Genomic DNA, 17,637 nt, shown 5'->3' with positions numbered 1-17,637 from the left:
GATTAAGAGATTTTTCAAAGTAAAGTCCAACATTTCTACTGTGTAATAGATCATTTCTGGATATTTCAAAGTACTATAAAAATACTTTTCCCAATAATTCCAGAGTGAGACTGATATGGCTGTGTTCAGGACCTCTCTGACTACCCACACAATTAATATTAAACATTTTTACTGTATGGATTAAGAGATTTTTCAAAGTAAAGTCCAACATTTCTACTGTGGAATACATCATTTCTGGATATTTCAAAGTACTATAAAAATACTTTTCCCAATAATTCTAGAGTGAGACTGATATGGCTGTGTTCAGGACCTCTCTGACTACCCACACAATTAATATTAGACATTTGTACTGTATAGATTAAGAGATTTTTCAAAGTAAAGTCCAACATTTCTACTGTGGAATACATCATTTCTGGATATTTCAAAGTACAATAAAAACTGTTTGCTCAATAATTCCAGAGTGAGACTGATATGGCTGTGTTCAGGACCTCTCTGACTACCCACACAATTAATATTAGACATTTTTACTGTATAGATTAAGAGATTTTTCAAAGTAAAGTGCAACATTTCTACTGTGGAATACATCATTTCTGGATATCTCAAAGTACTATAAAAATACTTTGCCCAATAATTCCACAGTGAGATTGATATGCTTCTATTCCCACACCTATGACTAGTCCCTTTTCTTGGAATCTCTAACTGTCCTACCCTCTCTTTCAGCCGCACCCATATGTAAAAATCAATCTTGCCTTAGCGATGTCTTGATTTCAATTTCTTGATCGCAGCGTGAAAGACTCTCTTTGTATTTGTTAATTATGTTGAGCATTTTGTTTATTATCTTATCCTTTTATAGGGATAATGCTTAGGTTAGATTGGGGTACCCTTTTACACTACAAATAACATTTGTTTTCCTATGAATTATGCTCTGTTCAATTAGTAGTGTTGTATTTTTATAATATTTTTTGAATTGGCACCAACTGTGCCTCCTTTGCTCCCTTTGAGCTTGATTATTTATCACCATTTCACTATTGCAAAACTTGTAAGTACAGGTAACATATAACAAAATACATACATAACGCCAACAATGGAGCGAAAAAATAGTTTTATAAATAAAACACCGGAGTAGTTGTCAAAAGCTTTGTTCTTTATAACAACGTAAAACTTTTTTTTATGTCATTTTGTATAAAATGGGAACCTAAAACCTTTATGTAAAAACACAAAACATCACTCAACTGTGTTATTAAAACGAAAAATAAAATTATAAAAACCTAAACGGCCATGATGCTAAATTGTTTAAGGGGCGTAAAGTCCTGATCAACCCCTTCCTTTTAATTCCGTAATTCAGGTGCCATTGTTGGGCCACACCCATCTTCAAACGCGGCCTTCAGTTTGATAAAAAATAAACACCTGTAAAGTTTTGTGACTGCATCGTTCACGGTTGCTATCGGGATGAGAAAATCTGTACACAGAGATAGCAATATTAACACCTGGGGACTTGCACACAGACTCACAAAGTGAAAACAATACCAGTGTTGCTTTTGCAGCTGGTAATACTATGAAAGGCAAAATATGTGTTTTAGGCGACTCTTTCATACACAGACGAAGAAAACAGTGAACATAAAAAAAAAAAAGACATAGCACATACTGATTGTGGAATTATTTTTGACACAGACAGCAATTCCAGTCAGCGGTTTGCACATTTTGAATCTGGGCTGTGTCCATCTGGAGGCACTGGGCATGAAACCACCGGCTACATCTGTCACACTGAATCTGTAAAAAATTCAAATTTCCCACCTTTAATACAGACAGCGGTTCATTGCTTAGTAATCATTTCAAATGTTTCACCAAACTAGCAGCCTTTATTCATGTGTACGAGCTTTACCATGCTTTAACCAAATGCTACATTGCTGTTGTTAACAGAAAATTATAAATGGAAAATACAAGGCTGACTTAGCCACCTTTTTATGAAGTCTATGAGAATGACTTCGGCCAGAGACCTTTGTATCATGTAATTCCCCATCTATCTTTACCCTTGTTTCCTGTCATCTCTAAAATGTACAAAATGCATAAACAAACAATGACAAGAGTAAAAAAAAAAATAAACATACCCAGTTAGTGAAGGAAGGCCCTGGACCTGGTGGTTTTGTCGCTGAGCACATGGCACAGTTGTTATCTATGTCAAACACTTAAATACAAATACACATTTTAGACATTGAGTACTAAAATATCACAATATGACTAAAAACACTCCTCACCCACCTGAGGCTTTAAGTATTTGCAGAGCGTAATGTTTACGCTGATGTTCCATCTCTGTCTTTGTTGTACCAAATGCAATGTTTGGTATTTTCGGAAAGGCCTCCATGACTGCGTTTGCCATCTAAACGATGACACAATAAGTTATGTACTTTGGATAATGTTCAAAGTCTGCCAAATGTGGCGGTTGGAAATACTGTAAAACAGATTAAATCCTAAATGCAAAATTTATACAGTTCTTTTGGAAAATCTTAACATTTCAATAAATATTCATCTTACCATGATTACAAGTACCCCACAGCTATCTCCATCCTGCTGCAGTGGGTGTTGCAGAACACCCCCTTTGAATTTGATGTCCACCCAGTCAGTCTTGCTGTGGCAGGTCCTCCTCAGTTTGAAGTATTCACTGTGTGACAATAATTTATGAAAGTATTAATTTACTATATGTACAAACATACACCCTGAATGTACAAACATACACCCTGAATGGAGTCCTGTATGGGGCTCCAGTAGGGGACTCCGTAGTTCTGCTGGGTGACTTCAACGCCCACGTGGGCAACGATGGAGACACCTGTAGAGGCGTGGTGGGGAGGAACGGCCTCCCTGATCTAAACCCGAGCGGTCGTTTGTTATTGGACTTCTGTGCTAGTCATGGATTATCCATAACAAACACCATGTTCGAACATAAGGGTGCTCATAAGTGTACCTGGTACCAGAGTACCCTAGGCCTCAGATCAATGATCGATTTTGTGATTGTGTCATCTGATCTGAGGCCGCATGTTTTGGACACTCGGGTAAAGAGAGGGGCGGAACTGTCAACCGACCACCATCTGGTTGTGAGTTGGATCAGGGAATGGGGGAAATTTCCGGATAGACCTGGTAAGCCCAAACGAGTAGTGCGGGTGAACTGGGAACGTCTGGAGGAGGCCCCCGTCCTAGGTATCTTCAACTCACACCTCCGGCGGAGTTTTTCTGGCATTCCTGTGGAGGTTGGGGGCATTGAGCCAGAGTGGGCGGTGTTCAAAGCCTCCATTGCTGAAGCTGCGGTGGCTAGCTGTGGCCTCAGGGTCTTAGGCTCCTCAAGGGGCGGTAACCCTCGGACACCGTGGTGGACACCGGTGGTCAGGGAAGCCGTCCGAGTGAAGAAGGAGGCCTTCCGGGATATGATATCCTGGAGGACTCCGGACTCGGTTGCAGGGTACCGACAGGCCCGAAGGGCTGCAGCTGCTGCCGTGTCGGAGGCTAAGCAGCGGGTGTGGGAGAAGTTCGGAGAGGCCATGGAGAAGGACTTTCGGTCGGCACCAAAGTGTTTCTGGAAGACTATCCGGCACCTCAGGAGGGGGAAACGGGGAACCATCCAAGCTGTGTACAGTAAGGATGGGACTCTGTTGACCTCAACTGAGGAGGTCGTCGGACGTTGGAAGGAACACTTTGAGGAACTCCTGAATCCGAATAACACGCCCTCTATGTTGGAGGCAGAGCTCGAGGTTGATGGTGTTTCGTCGTCAATTTCCCTGGTGGAGGTCACTGAGGTAGTCAAACATCTCCGCAGTGGCAAAGCCCCAGGGATTGATGAGATCCAGCCAGAAATGCTAAAGGCTCTGGGTGTTGAGGGGCTGTCATGGTTGACACGCCTATTCAACATCGCGTGGGAGTCGGGTACAGTGCCAAAGGAGTGGCAAACCGGGGTGGTGGTTCCCCTGTTCAAAAAGGGGGACCAGAGAGTGTGTACCAATTACCGGGGTATCACACTTCTCAGCCTCCCTGGTAAAGTCTACTCCAAGGTGCTGGAAAGGAGGGTTCGGCCGATCGTCGAACCTCAGATTGAAGAGGAACAATGCGGTTTTCGCCCCGGACGTGGAACTACGGACCAGCTCTTCACTCTCGCAAGGATCCTGGAGGGGGCCTGGGAGTATGCCCATCCGGTCCACTTGTGTTTTGTGGATCTGGAGAAGGCGTATGACCGGGTCCCCCGGGAGAAACTGTGGGAGGTGCTGCGGGAGTATGGGGTAAGGGGGTCTCTCCTCAGGGCCATCCAATCTCTGTACTCCCAAAGCAAGAGCTGTGTTCGGGTCCTCGGCAGCCAGTCAGTTTCGTTCTCAGTGGGTGCTGGTCTCCGCCAGGGCTGCGCCTTGTCACCAATCCTGTTTGTGATATACATGGACAGGATATCGAGGCGTAGTCGTGGTGGGGAGGGGTTGCAGTTCGGTGGTCTGAGGATCTCGTCACTGCTTTTTGCGGATGATGTTGTCCTCATTGGATCATCGGCTTGTGACCTTCAGCCCTCACTGGATCGGCTGGTGGCCGAGTGTGAGGCGGCTGGGATGAGGATCAGCACCGCTAAATCTGAGGCCATGACTCTTAGCAGGAAACCGATGGATTGCTTACTCCGGGTAGGAAATGAGTCCTTAGCCCAAGTGAAGGAGTTCAAGTACCTTGGGGTCTTGTTCGCGAGTGAGGGTACTATGGAGCGTGAGATTGGCCGGAGAATCGGAGCAGCGGGGGCGGTATTGCGTTCGCTTTACCGCACCGTTGTAACGAAAAGAGAGCTGAGCCGCAAGGCAAAGCTCTCGATCTACCGGTCGATCTTCGTTCCTATCCTCACCTATGGTCATGAGGGCTGGGTGATGACCGAAAGGACGAGATCGCGGGTACAAGCGGCCGAGATGAGTTTTCTCAGAAGGGTGGCTGGCGTCTCCCTTAGGGATAGGGTGAGAAGCTCAGTCATCCGTGAGGAACTCGGATTAGAGCCGCTGCTCCTTTACTTAGAAAGGAGTCAGCTGAGGTGGTTCGGGCATCTGGTAAGGATGCCCACTGGGCGCCTCCCTTGGGAGGTGTTTCAGGCACGTCCAGTGGGGAGGAGACCTCGGGGAAGACCCAGGACTAGGTGGAGAGATTATATCTCAACACTGGCCTGGGAACGCCTCGGGATCCCCCCGTCAGAGCTGGTCAATGTGGCCCGGGAAAGGGAAGTCTGGGGCCCCCTGCTTGAGCTGCTCCCCCCGCGACCCGACCCCGGATAAGCGGATGACGATGAGTGAGTGACAAACATACACATACAATGTATGTACAATATAAGAAAAAACTCCTCTCCCTCTCTCTCTCTCTCTCTCTCTCTCTCTCTCTCTCTCTCTCTCTCTCTCTCTCTCTCTCCCTCCCTCCCTCCCTCCTCCTGGTCAGCCTCGTTACAACATAACACCAAAGTGTATCTCCTTAAAGTTGCAACTCAAAGTTTTTTTGTCAATGCAACTGCTATCCAATTGATGGTTCCTAAAGATCCCTCCCAAGCCATGATGTTAGTGTTTTGGGTCCAATCATATATTCATGAGCTTAAATCTGTGAGGAGCCCACTGCAGCGCTCTCCAAGGTACTAATCTTGCAGCTGTTAGCAGCTTGGGAGGTATTTATAATCTTTGAACCAATAACTTCCTTGTCTAATAATTGACTTCACCTGTTTCCTAACATATGTATAAGCCCCATTACTGTTTTGTTTACTAAATCTTGTATATTATTTCATGGGAGTACCAGACAAATGCATCACTTACCTCTTTTCTCTTTTCATTTCTTTATTTCTACATAATAGATTGAAGGTTGCCTCGTAACTTAGTTAGAAAGCCTTGTTGGCTGTAGTGTTTTTTGTTTGTTTTTGCAATGACAATTAAACTCCTAACATGCTTCTTCAGCCTCCTGCCTCTTACTCAGTAACCGGGACATGATAAATTGAAGGTGACATGATACAGACCATTGTTATACTCATACCGTGAAAGACTTTTTCTAAACTTTTCAAGAAACCTCAAATATCCGCAATGAATAATCAGCACTCAATGGTTTTTGCTCTCAAACCTTGATTTCAGTAGGAATGTCTTCTGTTCACTCAGCATCAGTGATTACACATGAGTTTGAAAATGGATTTCACTGCTAAGACACCAATATAACACATTCTGATTTCTATTGTTAGACAAGATGACTTTAAAACAAAGCTATTGTTGGCATTGCTAAACACGTGCCTGTTATTATTTTGAATGTACTGGTGAGCCAGCTGTTACGCTCTCATCAGAAAAGGATGTTGCTTCATACTGTAAGCCTGTTTCTGACCATTGCCTCCTTGATAACGTTCCTTTTACTACCTCTACCAGAATTGTGACATAAATTGACATAATTTATATAGATTGAATGGTTGAAATTGCGTAAGTACCATATTCTTTTTGCAGCATGGTCTGAGTCTGTCAGCTCTGTGGACCTGCGTGCTGGGTCAACCAAATACACGTTTTTTTCTGCTGCATTGATGTACTGGAAACACATTAAATATCATACAAAGATTATTCACGACATCCAGAAGAAAATGAAAGACAATCAAGATAAATATAAATATAATCATTACTAACCAGAAGCTTCCAGTGGGAATTGTGTATGTTCACAAAAGACACAATTGCTTTATAGTTGTCAAAGTTGATCTGTAACACATCCAAAAATGAACAACCTGATAAAAACATTTTATATTGAAGTGTTTGTAAATATCCTATAGTTACAACAGATCTGTTGAATTGTATCATACTGTACACAAAGCCACCAAACATCCGCTAACGTGTGACAGTTATTAAACTTCTGGATGTATCCCCAAAACAAAAACAAGTCACCTTAGACAAAGTGTTCCTCCTGATCTGTTCTCTGTTCCCAAAGAGGATCACACCAGCCGTGTAATGATTTAGAATATAAATCATTCTCTCCAAATGGAGCTCATTAGAAAAGTGATGCAAAAGCCACTGGTGAGGTCTAAGTGTCCGTAGCTCACTGTGGTGGATTATGAAGCTGTTCCCTCTGATTTGAGAGGGGACCACAGACACAACCACTTCTGTGTCACTTCTTTTCCACAATTCCTTGAGCTGAGGGTCATAAAAATAATACAAGTTATTTGCTGGAGTAGATAAATAAATAATTTACAGATGATAAGTTAAACACATCCTGTATGAATACATGCACTTAATGAAATGTACAATTTACATCCCAGATACATTGATTGCATTGGATGTATTGATAACACTTGAACACTAAGTTCACCTGAGATGGAGCATCCACTGGACTTTGAACAATGCTTCCCTTTGTATCCTCCTCATGATGGCCTGTCATGTCTGATTGGATTTTGGTAGTGACCTTGTCTGTTGGTTTCTAGATATAGAAATTGTTAGATATTATTGGAAGCTTTTCATTATATGCTTTCATACCACCAACATGGTGAAATACGTTTCGGTAATTGCATGTCATGGCAATTCACTAAGTCACAGAAGTGTTTAAAGCACAAAATACAACAATAAGCTTTTGATTTACAGCTGTTGTACATTAATGCTTTTGATTAGCTTCCTGTCCTTGTGTAACTTTGCCACAATTGATTACCTGTGATGAAGCATGAAACTGATTGCTTGTTGACAATCCGTGTGTTTTCTGTGTTGTCTGAGAAACACAAGAAGATTCTGTATGACACAAACTTTTTATCGATGACATTTTTAAGCTATTTAAACATATGGAATGATAATGGATAGCTCTACAAAATATTTACCTTTTTCTTCTGCTGTTTGAAAACAAAAGGCTTTATTAGAGGGGACACATAAACTCCTCGCCTCTTCTGATGTTGTTGTTTCCACCGCTCCAGATCCACACGGTGTGTCTACAGTTGATCAAACAGAGTAAATCAATGTTAATAGTTCAGCTACTGCACTGCTGAAGTACATTTAACGTCACTTAAAAAAAAGCCACCAATCCCAGGAGTTTCATGTATAGTTTATATATCAGAGCTTCAATTTTTTACCTTCCTCTTCCTCTTCATGGAGTCACTGTATTCCCTTAGAAGGGCATTCAGTGTGAGCTTGTATGTATATAAATAATCGTCCAGTCTGGTTAGCCGTCTCTGTTGAAAGCGGATCTTTTTGAGGTCCCACTGGCTTTTTTCCATTATCCCTTGTGTTTTGTTGTCTTTGGTGTAATTCTGGAGTTCAACATGTACAGTACGTTATATAACATAAAAATTGCTTCATTCACCTTATTTGCATTCAAATCTGTAATATCCAGGATTGAATAATGCAATGTTTTTCAATTTTTCTAACAGATCTTTTGTGTTCAAGTACCTGTGTGGGTTTACGGGCAGTTATTTTGAACTTCTGAGTAAGCCTGTCATACACAGGACCCGTTCCATGGCGTCCAAGGTCACCTGCCAAAAGATAATGCAATTTTAATTTATTTACTGAATAAGCTATTAAAACAAACATGTATCAAAGCATATGCCATAGAAGAGGACTAACCCAGGAGTAAGCCAGACCAAAGAGCAGCCTGAGGAAGGAAGTATTTCAGCAAGTTTGGGATGAATGTTGGGCTGAAGTAGACATTCGGATCCCCATCTTTCTCAAGACAACAATTAATTATTGCTATAAAACGGGTGGCAATTGAGACAATGATCACATACCACAAAGTCTTGCTCCACAATGTTTGTGTCATCACTGCCAGTATGTCCTGCTTTTAACAACAGCCTCTGGAGATTTTGGAAGTGTTTTTCAACATTCCTCTCACTTTGGGAACTGGAAAACACCATGGCAGCACTGATGACAACTTCATCCATGTCTTCAAGTGTTGTAGCCTGGGTCATGAGGCCAAACACATGCATTGCCAGGTGGTAATGTTGGGAGGCACTGCAAGGACAAAGCTTGTAAAGTAAGTTTTACAGATATTTCCCATGTTATGATGTTAGAAAATGTTCAGCATATACAGCAATCACTCACTGTTTTCGGCATAGGTCCTTTGCATTTTTCATCACATGACTCAAGCAGCGATGCAAAATCGGAAGCCCTATTGAGTCCTCTTGCCCTTGTCCGGTTGTAATGTGATAGTACTTGCACAGCAGTTCCTGAAGGCTCAATTCACAGAAGTTGTAGGAGAGTGCCTGCAGGAGGACTATGGAGCCATCACAGATCAACATTGCTGGCCCTTTATTCACTCTTCTTCCGTGGAGTCTTCTTAAGTCCGTCACAAAGGACCCCAGGAAATATGACACGGATGTTGTGGTGTGGTCGTTTGTCAGATAAGTGGCCACAGGAACAGGGGAGGATCCTTTTGATGGATGTCTCACCACCATTTCGTACACATAGAATGGGGCAGTTTGCCCCTTTCCTTTGTGCACAATGCTGCCCGTCGCATCCAAATAAACAATGTCAGATTTGCACCGCTCATAAAACAAGTTGAGAGTCTTGTCACACCAAAGCATAATGCTTTTGGGCTGCAATATTATTTTTTGGATAACTGCATCCTCTGAATCTTGCTCTTGCTCCTCCTCCCGAATAATTTCTAAACTAATCATTTCGTTTTTGTGTCTTCTGTTTTTTTTCCGGCTATTGCATGAGAGCGTTTTCATGACACCGGTTGTAGGGACGTCATCTCGACATCCAGATTCCACAACACTGTCTTCCAGATTATCCAATTTTTGTAAATATAATGTTCTTGGCAGTTTGGTGGTGAGGACATCCGCTATGGCATCCCTTTCATCTGCCCGCACCGGACGTCTTTGCAGTTCTTCGCTGTGGTGCCACACTCTGTCTCCACTAAAGGTCACAACCGCCTTAGTGATGCCTCATCTTGTACTGTCACCTGAACTTTAACAGGGCAGTCTTTAAAAAGACAGTAGCCTGAACAATAAAATACAGGTGCATTTCTAGTCGACCCGATCGATTGGACATTGTGGTGCTTGAATGCAAAACTGCAATGTGGATGAATGCTGCGGATTCCATTAGCAATAAAAACTGTCCAGTTCAGTGTTGTGAAACGCCGTTTACGCTGCGTCCTCCTGAGTTTTTTCCATGGATTTTCAGTGAGAAAAAAAAAACAGGGTTGCTTAGGCAATGGATGAGAAAAGAATTGTTCCTCATATTCTTTTTCATCCGCTGATGATGATGTTGTGGAGCCATTGCCATTTCCTGTTGTACAATGGAACTTTAAAACACAGTAAAAGCAGTGAACAAGTTGTTGTGAAGTTGCCCTTATAACAGTATAGATGCACGTTAACCATTGTTGTCACAGGGTATTATTTACTGGATACCTAACAGTTCTTTTGTAGAACTTTTTATCACCATGATTTGGAAAAACTGATACAGTATTCTGTATTTCATAGATAGATAGATAGATAGATGGATAGATGGATACTTTATTAATCCAGAGGGAAATTCAGATCATCCAATTATGTCATTATTGACATTGCAATATCATAACAATTATGTCATTATTGACATTGCAATATTTACCTCTGCAGTTTCCGCTGGAGTTGTCGATGTTTGTGTATTGGGCTGTTGGTGCACTGGCCCTACAGTAATTTTATCAGGCTGTGGGGAAACTGGCCATGAAGTATCAAAATCAGGCTGTGGGGAAACTGGCCATGAAATATCAAAATCAGGCTGTGGGGAAACTGGCCCTGCCTTTTTTGGAGGGCTCACTGCTTCATTGATCTGAAACACAATTTTAGTGATTCTCAGAATTTTCCTCTTCACATCAAAGGAAAACCTTGAAATGAATAATTAGCTCAGGAATGAATTGATTTCTTTACGAAGACAGAATACACTAATAAATATTGAAATGGTGAAAGTACAACCTTTATTACCTGTCTGTGTCGATGATATGCATGTTTAAGCCTCTTCCTATTGATATTGCTGTTAGCAATTCCCAGATCCTGGCATGCCTCACCCCAGAAAGTGGTGTCATCCTTTTCTTCAGCCTTAGCATGAAGCTTAGCTATGACCAACACAATAGCCTCTGCCATAATGGAAACTCTTCTGGACTTAAATTGAAATAACAAGTTCAATTTTTGGGTCATTTATATATATTTTTTTAATTTGTAAAGGACTCACCTTTCCAAAGGCAGGAAAAACCAAGACTCTAAAATGGGAAAAAACATAAAGACTCATTGGAATATATTTGGTGTCTACTGATTGTAAAATAAATACACATTCAAGTTCATGCTTGTGGCGATATTGGTCCTTAACATTAATTATTTTTAAGTGAATTCACCAAATCTTTTAATAATACCCCAGTGAAAATATGGCATAATGACAAAATAAAATGTCCCTTGTAAGCAAGCAAGTCTTGTCCTGTTTTAAAATAAACAGAACATTTGAAAAAGTTGGCATTACTTTGTACTAAGAAAATAATAAGGATGCACAAAAGTATTTGTACTGTGGTTATACGGTTTGTACATGAATGTTGATTGTCAAGAGGGAAGATGTAATGTCCTAGACAACCAATTATGAAACTGGTTGATAATGATATGATATACGATATGATGAAACGCAAGCAAGGCTGTTGTGAAGTGAGAATGTCTTTGAAAATGAACAAGTTGCAAAGTTTGCAAAAGTTGTCGGACGAGTTGAAGGTCAGCACTGAAAACGTGTTCTACTATGTCGCATATATGATGACTAAGACAACGGCGGAAATGCGAGTTCGATATCAGGGTAAAGGTAAATAAAAAAATTACTTTTTTTATTTGTTAGATTTTTCCTTTTTTATTGAACGAGTCAACCCCGTAACTTATGTCTCAGTTGTCAAAGGAAGTGTCTTTTAATTAAATATCTAAGTGTATATGTATGGAATCTGCACTTTCCATTCGAACCTGGCTGTGACACCTCAGAAGTGAATTTAACCCCGCTCTCATCGGGAAGCAGAGACAGATATCATCCTTGACTTTAGAAAACCGCTTTGGACCGTCGATTTAACTTCAAACTGTTCGTTAATTAAATTAGGAACCGACTGACTCACTGACTGCGGTTGGGCCGCAGATCAGCTCTCTGTCGGTTCTCTGTTGTTAACACTCGCTGTGTGTCTGCTATACGGCAGAGCTGCAGGGTTATCTCCAGCATTTCCTTCAATACTAGGATTATGTACTAAACACTTAGCCAATCAAATATCCAGAAATGATGTATTCCACAGTAGAAATGTTGCACTTTACTTTGAAAAATCTCTTAATCTATACGGTCAAAATGTCTGATATTGAGTGTGTGGGTAGTCAGAGAGGTCCTGAACACAGCCATATCAGTCTCACTCTGGAATTATTGGGAAAAGTATTTTTATAGTACTTTGAAATATCCAGAAATTATCTATTCCACAGTAGAAATGTTGCACTTTACTTTGAAAAATCTCTTAATCTATATAGTAAAAATGTCTAATATTAATTGTGTGGGTAGTCAGAGAGGTCCTGAACACAGCCATATCAGTCTCACTCTGGAATTATTGAGCAAACAGTTTTTATTGTACTTTGAAATATCCAGAAATTATGTATTCCACAGTAGAAATGTTGGATTTTACTTTGAAAAATCTCTTAATCTATACAGTAAAAATGTCTAATATTAATTGTGTGGGTAGTCAGAGAGGTCCTGAACACAGCCATATCAGTCTCACTCTGGAATTATTGAGCAAACAGTTTTTATTGTACTTTGAAATATCCAGAAATTATATATTCCACAGTAGAAATGTTGCACTTTACTTTGAAAAATCTGTTAATCGATACAGTAAAAATGTCTAATATTAATTGTGTGGGTAGCCTGAGAAGTCTTGAACACAGCCATATCAGTCTCACTCTGTAATTATTGAGCAAACAGTTTTTATTGTACTTTGAAATATCCCTGTTCCCGTTCTGGGCGGTCCGGATGCGTTTACCATAAGTATCAGTATATGGGTGCAGTAGAATTTCTGTGTCGGCTGATTTGACCACAGAGACTCGAGTGTCGGCTGGCTTGACCGCAGTCTCTTTAGAGCCGCGGGTTGCAGACCCCTGTATGTAAGTAAATCTGTGTCATCGGGATTTGAAACAAAAAAGACATTGAATTTCTAGCACTGAATATTTATGCATGGAAATGATGTATTTGAATGTTTTTCAACGTTTAAAATTCAACCGCAAAAAAGTCAACCTCAAAAAAATTCAACCGCAAAAAATTCAACCTCAAAAATTCAACCGCAAAAAATTCAACCTCAAAAATTCAACCTCAAAAAATTCAACTGCAACATCCGGGGATCCAAGGAGGAGCAATCGATTCCAGATTCAAGATCGGGAGCGTGCGTGAGGTGCTTCTATGAGTGTTTAAACTCTTCTATATGCCAGCGGTGTAGTTTGTTTCTGTAAGATGAAGTAATAGACAGCTGACATGTGTACATTCACGGACTTTATTGGACATAAACTAAGTGGAACTTAAACGAGATGACGTTCGGGTTTTTTTTTCCGAACGGGCCAGTGACTGGCATGGGTAACGCCAGGATTTAAATTTTGGATGGGCCACTATTTAATAGGAAAAATAATACTTATTATATGATCCCTGCCTGACTTGTTTGTGTTTATCTGCTGTAGACGAGCTTTAACAGCGCGGTGCGCCGCTCTCTCTCCCGTTAAAAGTGAATGTCGTTTCAAATCCCGATGACACAGATTTACTTCCATACCCCTGTCTACGGCGAAAGAGCGATTTGTTTACTGCTCCGCCGTTAAAGAGATGATAATCACTGCTGATGATACAGTGGATCCCCCCCCCCCTTGTCCGTTACCTCTGGGAGACCCAGAGGTGAACTGTTCCCCGCGCCCCCTCCACTTCCCCTTTCATACACAGCATCAAGCAGGGGCGCTGCAGTTGCAGGGGGCGCCAATTTGCCAATTCCACACACAGTGATATGATAGATAATAGAAAACCGCTTCGCGGGCCAGATTACTCTTTTTTTTTTCTTTCTTTTAAGTGCTCGTGCCGCCCCCAACATGACATGAGAAGGTGAGGCGGTTCTTCGTATAGGCGCGTGGTGGAGCCAGCGCGAGGGGTTAGTGACGCACAAGAAGAGTGATGAGTGAGGAGTCTGTCGGAGTAGACTCAAACAAGTTTTGACTTTGACATTTATGTGAAATGTGCGTGAAATGTGAGTGACATTAACGTGAAGATGACGGGAAAGTGATGGTTGATATCAGTGATAAGAGAAAAGGGAAGTTGTCACCAGTTTGGAGTTACGGCATGCCAATCTTCGATAATGGATCGTTTAAACGGTGTGTCTGAACTGTGCTGGAAAGGAAAATAAAATCCATCACTTCAAGTGTAATCAGCTTCCTGGATTCTTTTAACATTGGGTTACAAAGGGACGGAGTCTGATATTTAGAAATTACTCCTCAGACACAATCAAGTGGCCATCATATTGGAACTGAGTGGAACAGCCACTACAGTAAGGAGGGTAGAAGTTGAAATTCCCTGTTCAGAGGATGCGAGTAAACATTGGTAATGGAGCTGGCCATCCTCTGTAACTGTCTGGAGTACAGGGACTGAAGGCTCATCTGAGGCTCACCAATCAGCCGACTGGACCATTTCACTAAGATAAAACCGACTCAATAAAAGCATGATAAAATAGTGTCAGCTTTGTCAATATTAAAATAGGACAATTTCCTTAAACAGTACAAACGCTGGTTACCCTTTTCGCACAAAGCTTCACTGTTTGCTTCAAAGGTCAGTTTGGAGTCAACAATAGTCCCAAGGTATTTATACGCTTCCCCACATTCCACAGTTAGACCTTTGATAAAAGACTTGTTAAGTCTTCACGTGTGTGGACAAGTTTTCTGAAATTGAAGACCATATCCTTGGTTTTTGAAATGTTAAGTTGGAGGAATGACTCATCGCTCCACAAGATTAAAACTGAGTTTAAAATCTTCTAAAAACCTACGGGTTAAAATGTGAGGTTGAATTGAGTTAAAAGCAGATGAGAAATCAATAAATAAAAGATGAGCATCACAGCCCTTTCCTTCTAAGCATTTAAAAAGCAAATAGAGCAGAGTGAGTGAGGCATCCTCCACTCCACTGTAAAGCCTGTAGGCAAACTGCAGCGGGTCATGGGTGTGTCTTTTTTCAAAAATGTAAATTTAAATAGAAGTAAAGGCCACAGGTCTGAAATCATTAAGGGTTCTTGAGTGTGTATTTTAGGTACAGGGACCAGCATCTTTACAGTCCATGGGAACATGAATATAATATAGAATATTGTAACTTCCTCCTGGCAGGTCTACCTGCTAGTGCCATCCGACCGCTGCAACTCATACAGAATGCAGCAGCTCGACTGGTCTTTAACCTAAATTCACTCACATCACTCTGCTCCTCAGCATCCTTAACTGTTTACCAGTGGTTGACTGCATCCGTTTCAAAAATTAATACATGTGTATCGTAATGTTAACGGGTTGGGTCCAGTCTACATCTAGGAAATGGTCAAACCTTACACCCCAGCCTGTTCACTCCGCTCTGAATCTGCCAATCCGCTTGTTCCTACCTCACTGTGAGCTAAACACTCAAACAAATCTCAGCTGTTTGCTGTCCTGGCTCCTAAATAGTGGAACAAGCTCAAAAAAGCGTCAGCTAAATGAAATGTGATGTAAAAAGTTAACTCCACAATGTGGTGCTCCTCAGCTGAGTCCATACTCAAGTATCTTAATGGAACCCTTAGCCCATCAATCAAATTGTATTTGAATTGCCCATATTCACAAATCAACCCTCTCGTTTGAATGTATTATGGTTATTTTTTTCAATAAATCATTAAACAACCTTAAAAGAAATCTGTACCGTTACACCCGCTGATCTCTTGATAGCTAGTATGCTAATGTTACATTGTTAATGCTCATTTATGTGCAATAATCCAATGCATTATTAATAAACTTTGAAGATACACAATGCACTTGATTAAAGTAGCATTTAGCAGCAAGGTTAGTGACACTAACTGCTCCTGTAATAACAAAGCATCCTGGCAGGGCTGCCTACTGAAGCTATTTGCTCTTGATTTATAAGTAAAATAATGTAAAGCAGGGGTCGGCAACCTGTTTCTCAATAAGTGCCAATGTGAAGTTTTCTTGTTAGTGTGCCATATCAACATTATTTTTAACTTTAAGTTTTATTATTGACACACATTAATATTTCAGACATGTCATTTTATTCCATCCATATTGGCTATATTTAGAACAATACTTTAAAGAAACATGTTGATCTCATTATGATTGCAATAATAAGTTTGTCATTGACCCCACCAACCACACTCATATTCAGATTTGCAAAAGCTTGCTTCCGTCGCATGGTTTTGGCAGTGGCGAAGACTTTGAGAGAGTTGTCTTGCTTTCCATACCTGGGGTCAGATTTATAAAGTAGTGCGTGGGATTCTTACTAAAAGTGTGCGTACGCACAAAAGCTGGAAATGGCGTACACCAAAGCTAATTCCGATTTATGAAACCGTGCGCAGGCACACCTGAACGCAATTAAATTATGCTCCTGACCAATGGGTTTCCTCCGGGAGTCCTGACGGAGTCACGGCATCAAGCGATGTGCAGAAGAAGTGAAACTTTCTTACACTTACATCGAGGTGTTTGTTATTGAGGTGGAGGTGAAGAGCGCCTTTATGGGACAGCAGTGAAAAGGCAGAATTATAGTCCTGCGACTGCAACCGCCGAAGGCCACGCAGCTGCATCGACGGACTCGTTTTGGTTTATGCTTCACTCACGTGTTGCGCATGTTGCTACGCAATTCACCGCCAGAACACTAGGCGGAGTAATGTTTTTTTTTCGAAAACAAAACACACAAAGAAGAGACGTATTCTTCTTCGTCGAATCTTTATTTACATCGCCACTCCGGCTCCTCATAGCCTATTTCTGGCGGACAAATCGGCCAGTCAGTGACGGGTTATACAAGTTGTCATACTTTCGGATCTCTTCTGCCAAGTGCTCTTCTATTTGTTCCATATTCGTTCTTCTAAATCTTCCGTGATTTCCGCCTATTGTGGGGCATGAAACTGGAAACTAGACTCCGGACGGGATGTAGTCAGCCGACCAATCACGAGCCTTGCGGGCTGCGTGAGGCTCGCGTGGTTTTGTCATATAGTAAAGGCCAAATTATACTTGTGTTGCACGGACGCACGCATGCACGCAAGACACGCAACACGCCACTTTCGAGCCCTCTGGCGGCTTGCGTGCGTCCGCCAATTTTTCTAACTATACGACAAAACGACGTGGGCCTCACGCAGCCTGCAAGGCTTGTGATTGGTCGGCTGACTACATCCCGTCCGGAGTCTAGTTTCCGGTTTCATGCCCCACAATACGCGGAAATCACGGAAGATTTAGAAGAACGAATATGGACGAAATAGAAGAGCACTTCGCAGAAGAGATCCGAAAGTATGACCACTTGTATAACCCGTCACTGACTGGCCGATTTGTCCGCCAGAGATAGGCTATGAGGAGCCGGAGTGGCGATGTAAATAAACATTCGACGAAGAAGAAGACGTCTCTTCTTTGTGTGTTTTGTTTTCGAAAAAAAAATTTACTCCGCCTAGTGTTCTGGCGGTGAATTGCGTTGCAACACGCGCAACACGTTTAGG

The 17,637-nt window shown here is 41.6% G+C and overlaps 1 protein-coding gene across 1 annotated transcript; it reads right to left on the bottom strand.

Moving 5' to 3' along the window:
* Positions 1-1,098: 1,098 nt before the first annotated feature.
* Positions 1,099-10,205, bottom strand: LOC133956278 (uncharacterized). The gene is made up of 15 exons (XM_062391194.1): positions 9,021-10,205; positions 8,708-8,930; positions 8,547-8,574; positions 8,373-8,455; positions 8,057-8,233; positions 7,808-7,915; positions 7,645-7,701; positions 7,312-7,419; positions 6,891-7,136; positions 6,639-6,707; positions 6,449-6,543; positions 2,533-2,659; positions 2,260-2,377; positions 2,109-2,185; positions 1,099-1,770 (listed from the first exon to the last, which is right to left on the bottom strand). The coding sequence occupies exons 1-15, from the start codon at positions 9,647-9,649 to the stop codon at positions 1,657-1,659; spliced, it is 2,259 nt and encodes a 752-aa protein (XP_062247178.1). The 5' UTR covers positions 9,650-10,205; the 3' UTR covers positions 1,099-1,656.
* Between the last annotated feature and the right edge of the window lie 7,432 nt (positions 10,206-17,637).

This window comes from Platichthys flesus, chromosome 7 (genome assembly GCF_949316205.1).
Source record: "Platichthys flesus chromosome 7, fPlaFle2.1, whole genome shotgun sequence".
NCBI classification, from domain to species: Eukaryota; Metazoa; Chordata; class Actinopteri; order Pleuronectiformes; family Pleuronectidae; genus Platichthys; species Platichthys flesus.
This window is presented reverse-complemented; position numbering and strand designations above follow the sequence as displayed.

Excerpts from the sequence above, each read along its gene's own strand:
- LOC133956278 (XM_062391194.1), bottom strand. The coding sequence starts at position 9,649 with ATGAAAACGCTCTCATGCAATAGCCGGAAAAAAAACAGAAGACACAAA. Across the intron at positions 7,137-7,311 it reads CAGTGGATGCTCCATCTCAG|CTCAAGGAATTGTGGAAAAG; the intron begins GTGAACTTAGTG and ends TATGACCCTCAG. Across the intron at positions 2,186-2,259 it reads GCAAATACTTAAAGCCTCAG|TGTTTGACATAGATAACAAC; the intron begins GTGGGTGAGGAG and ends TTTGTATTTAAG.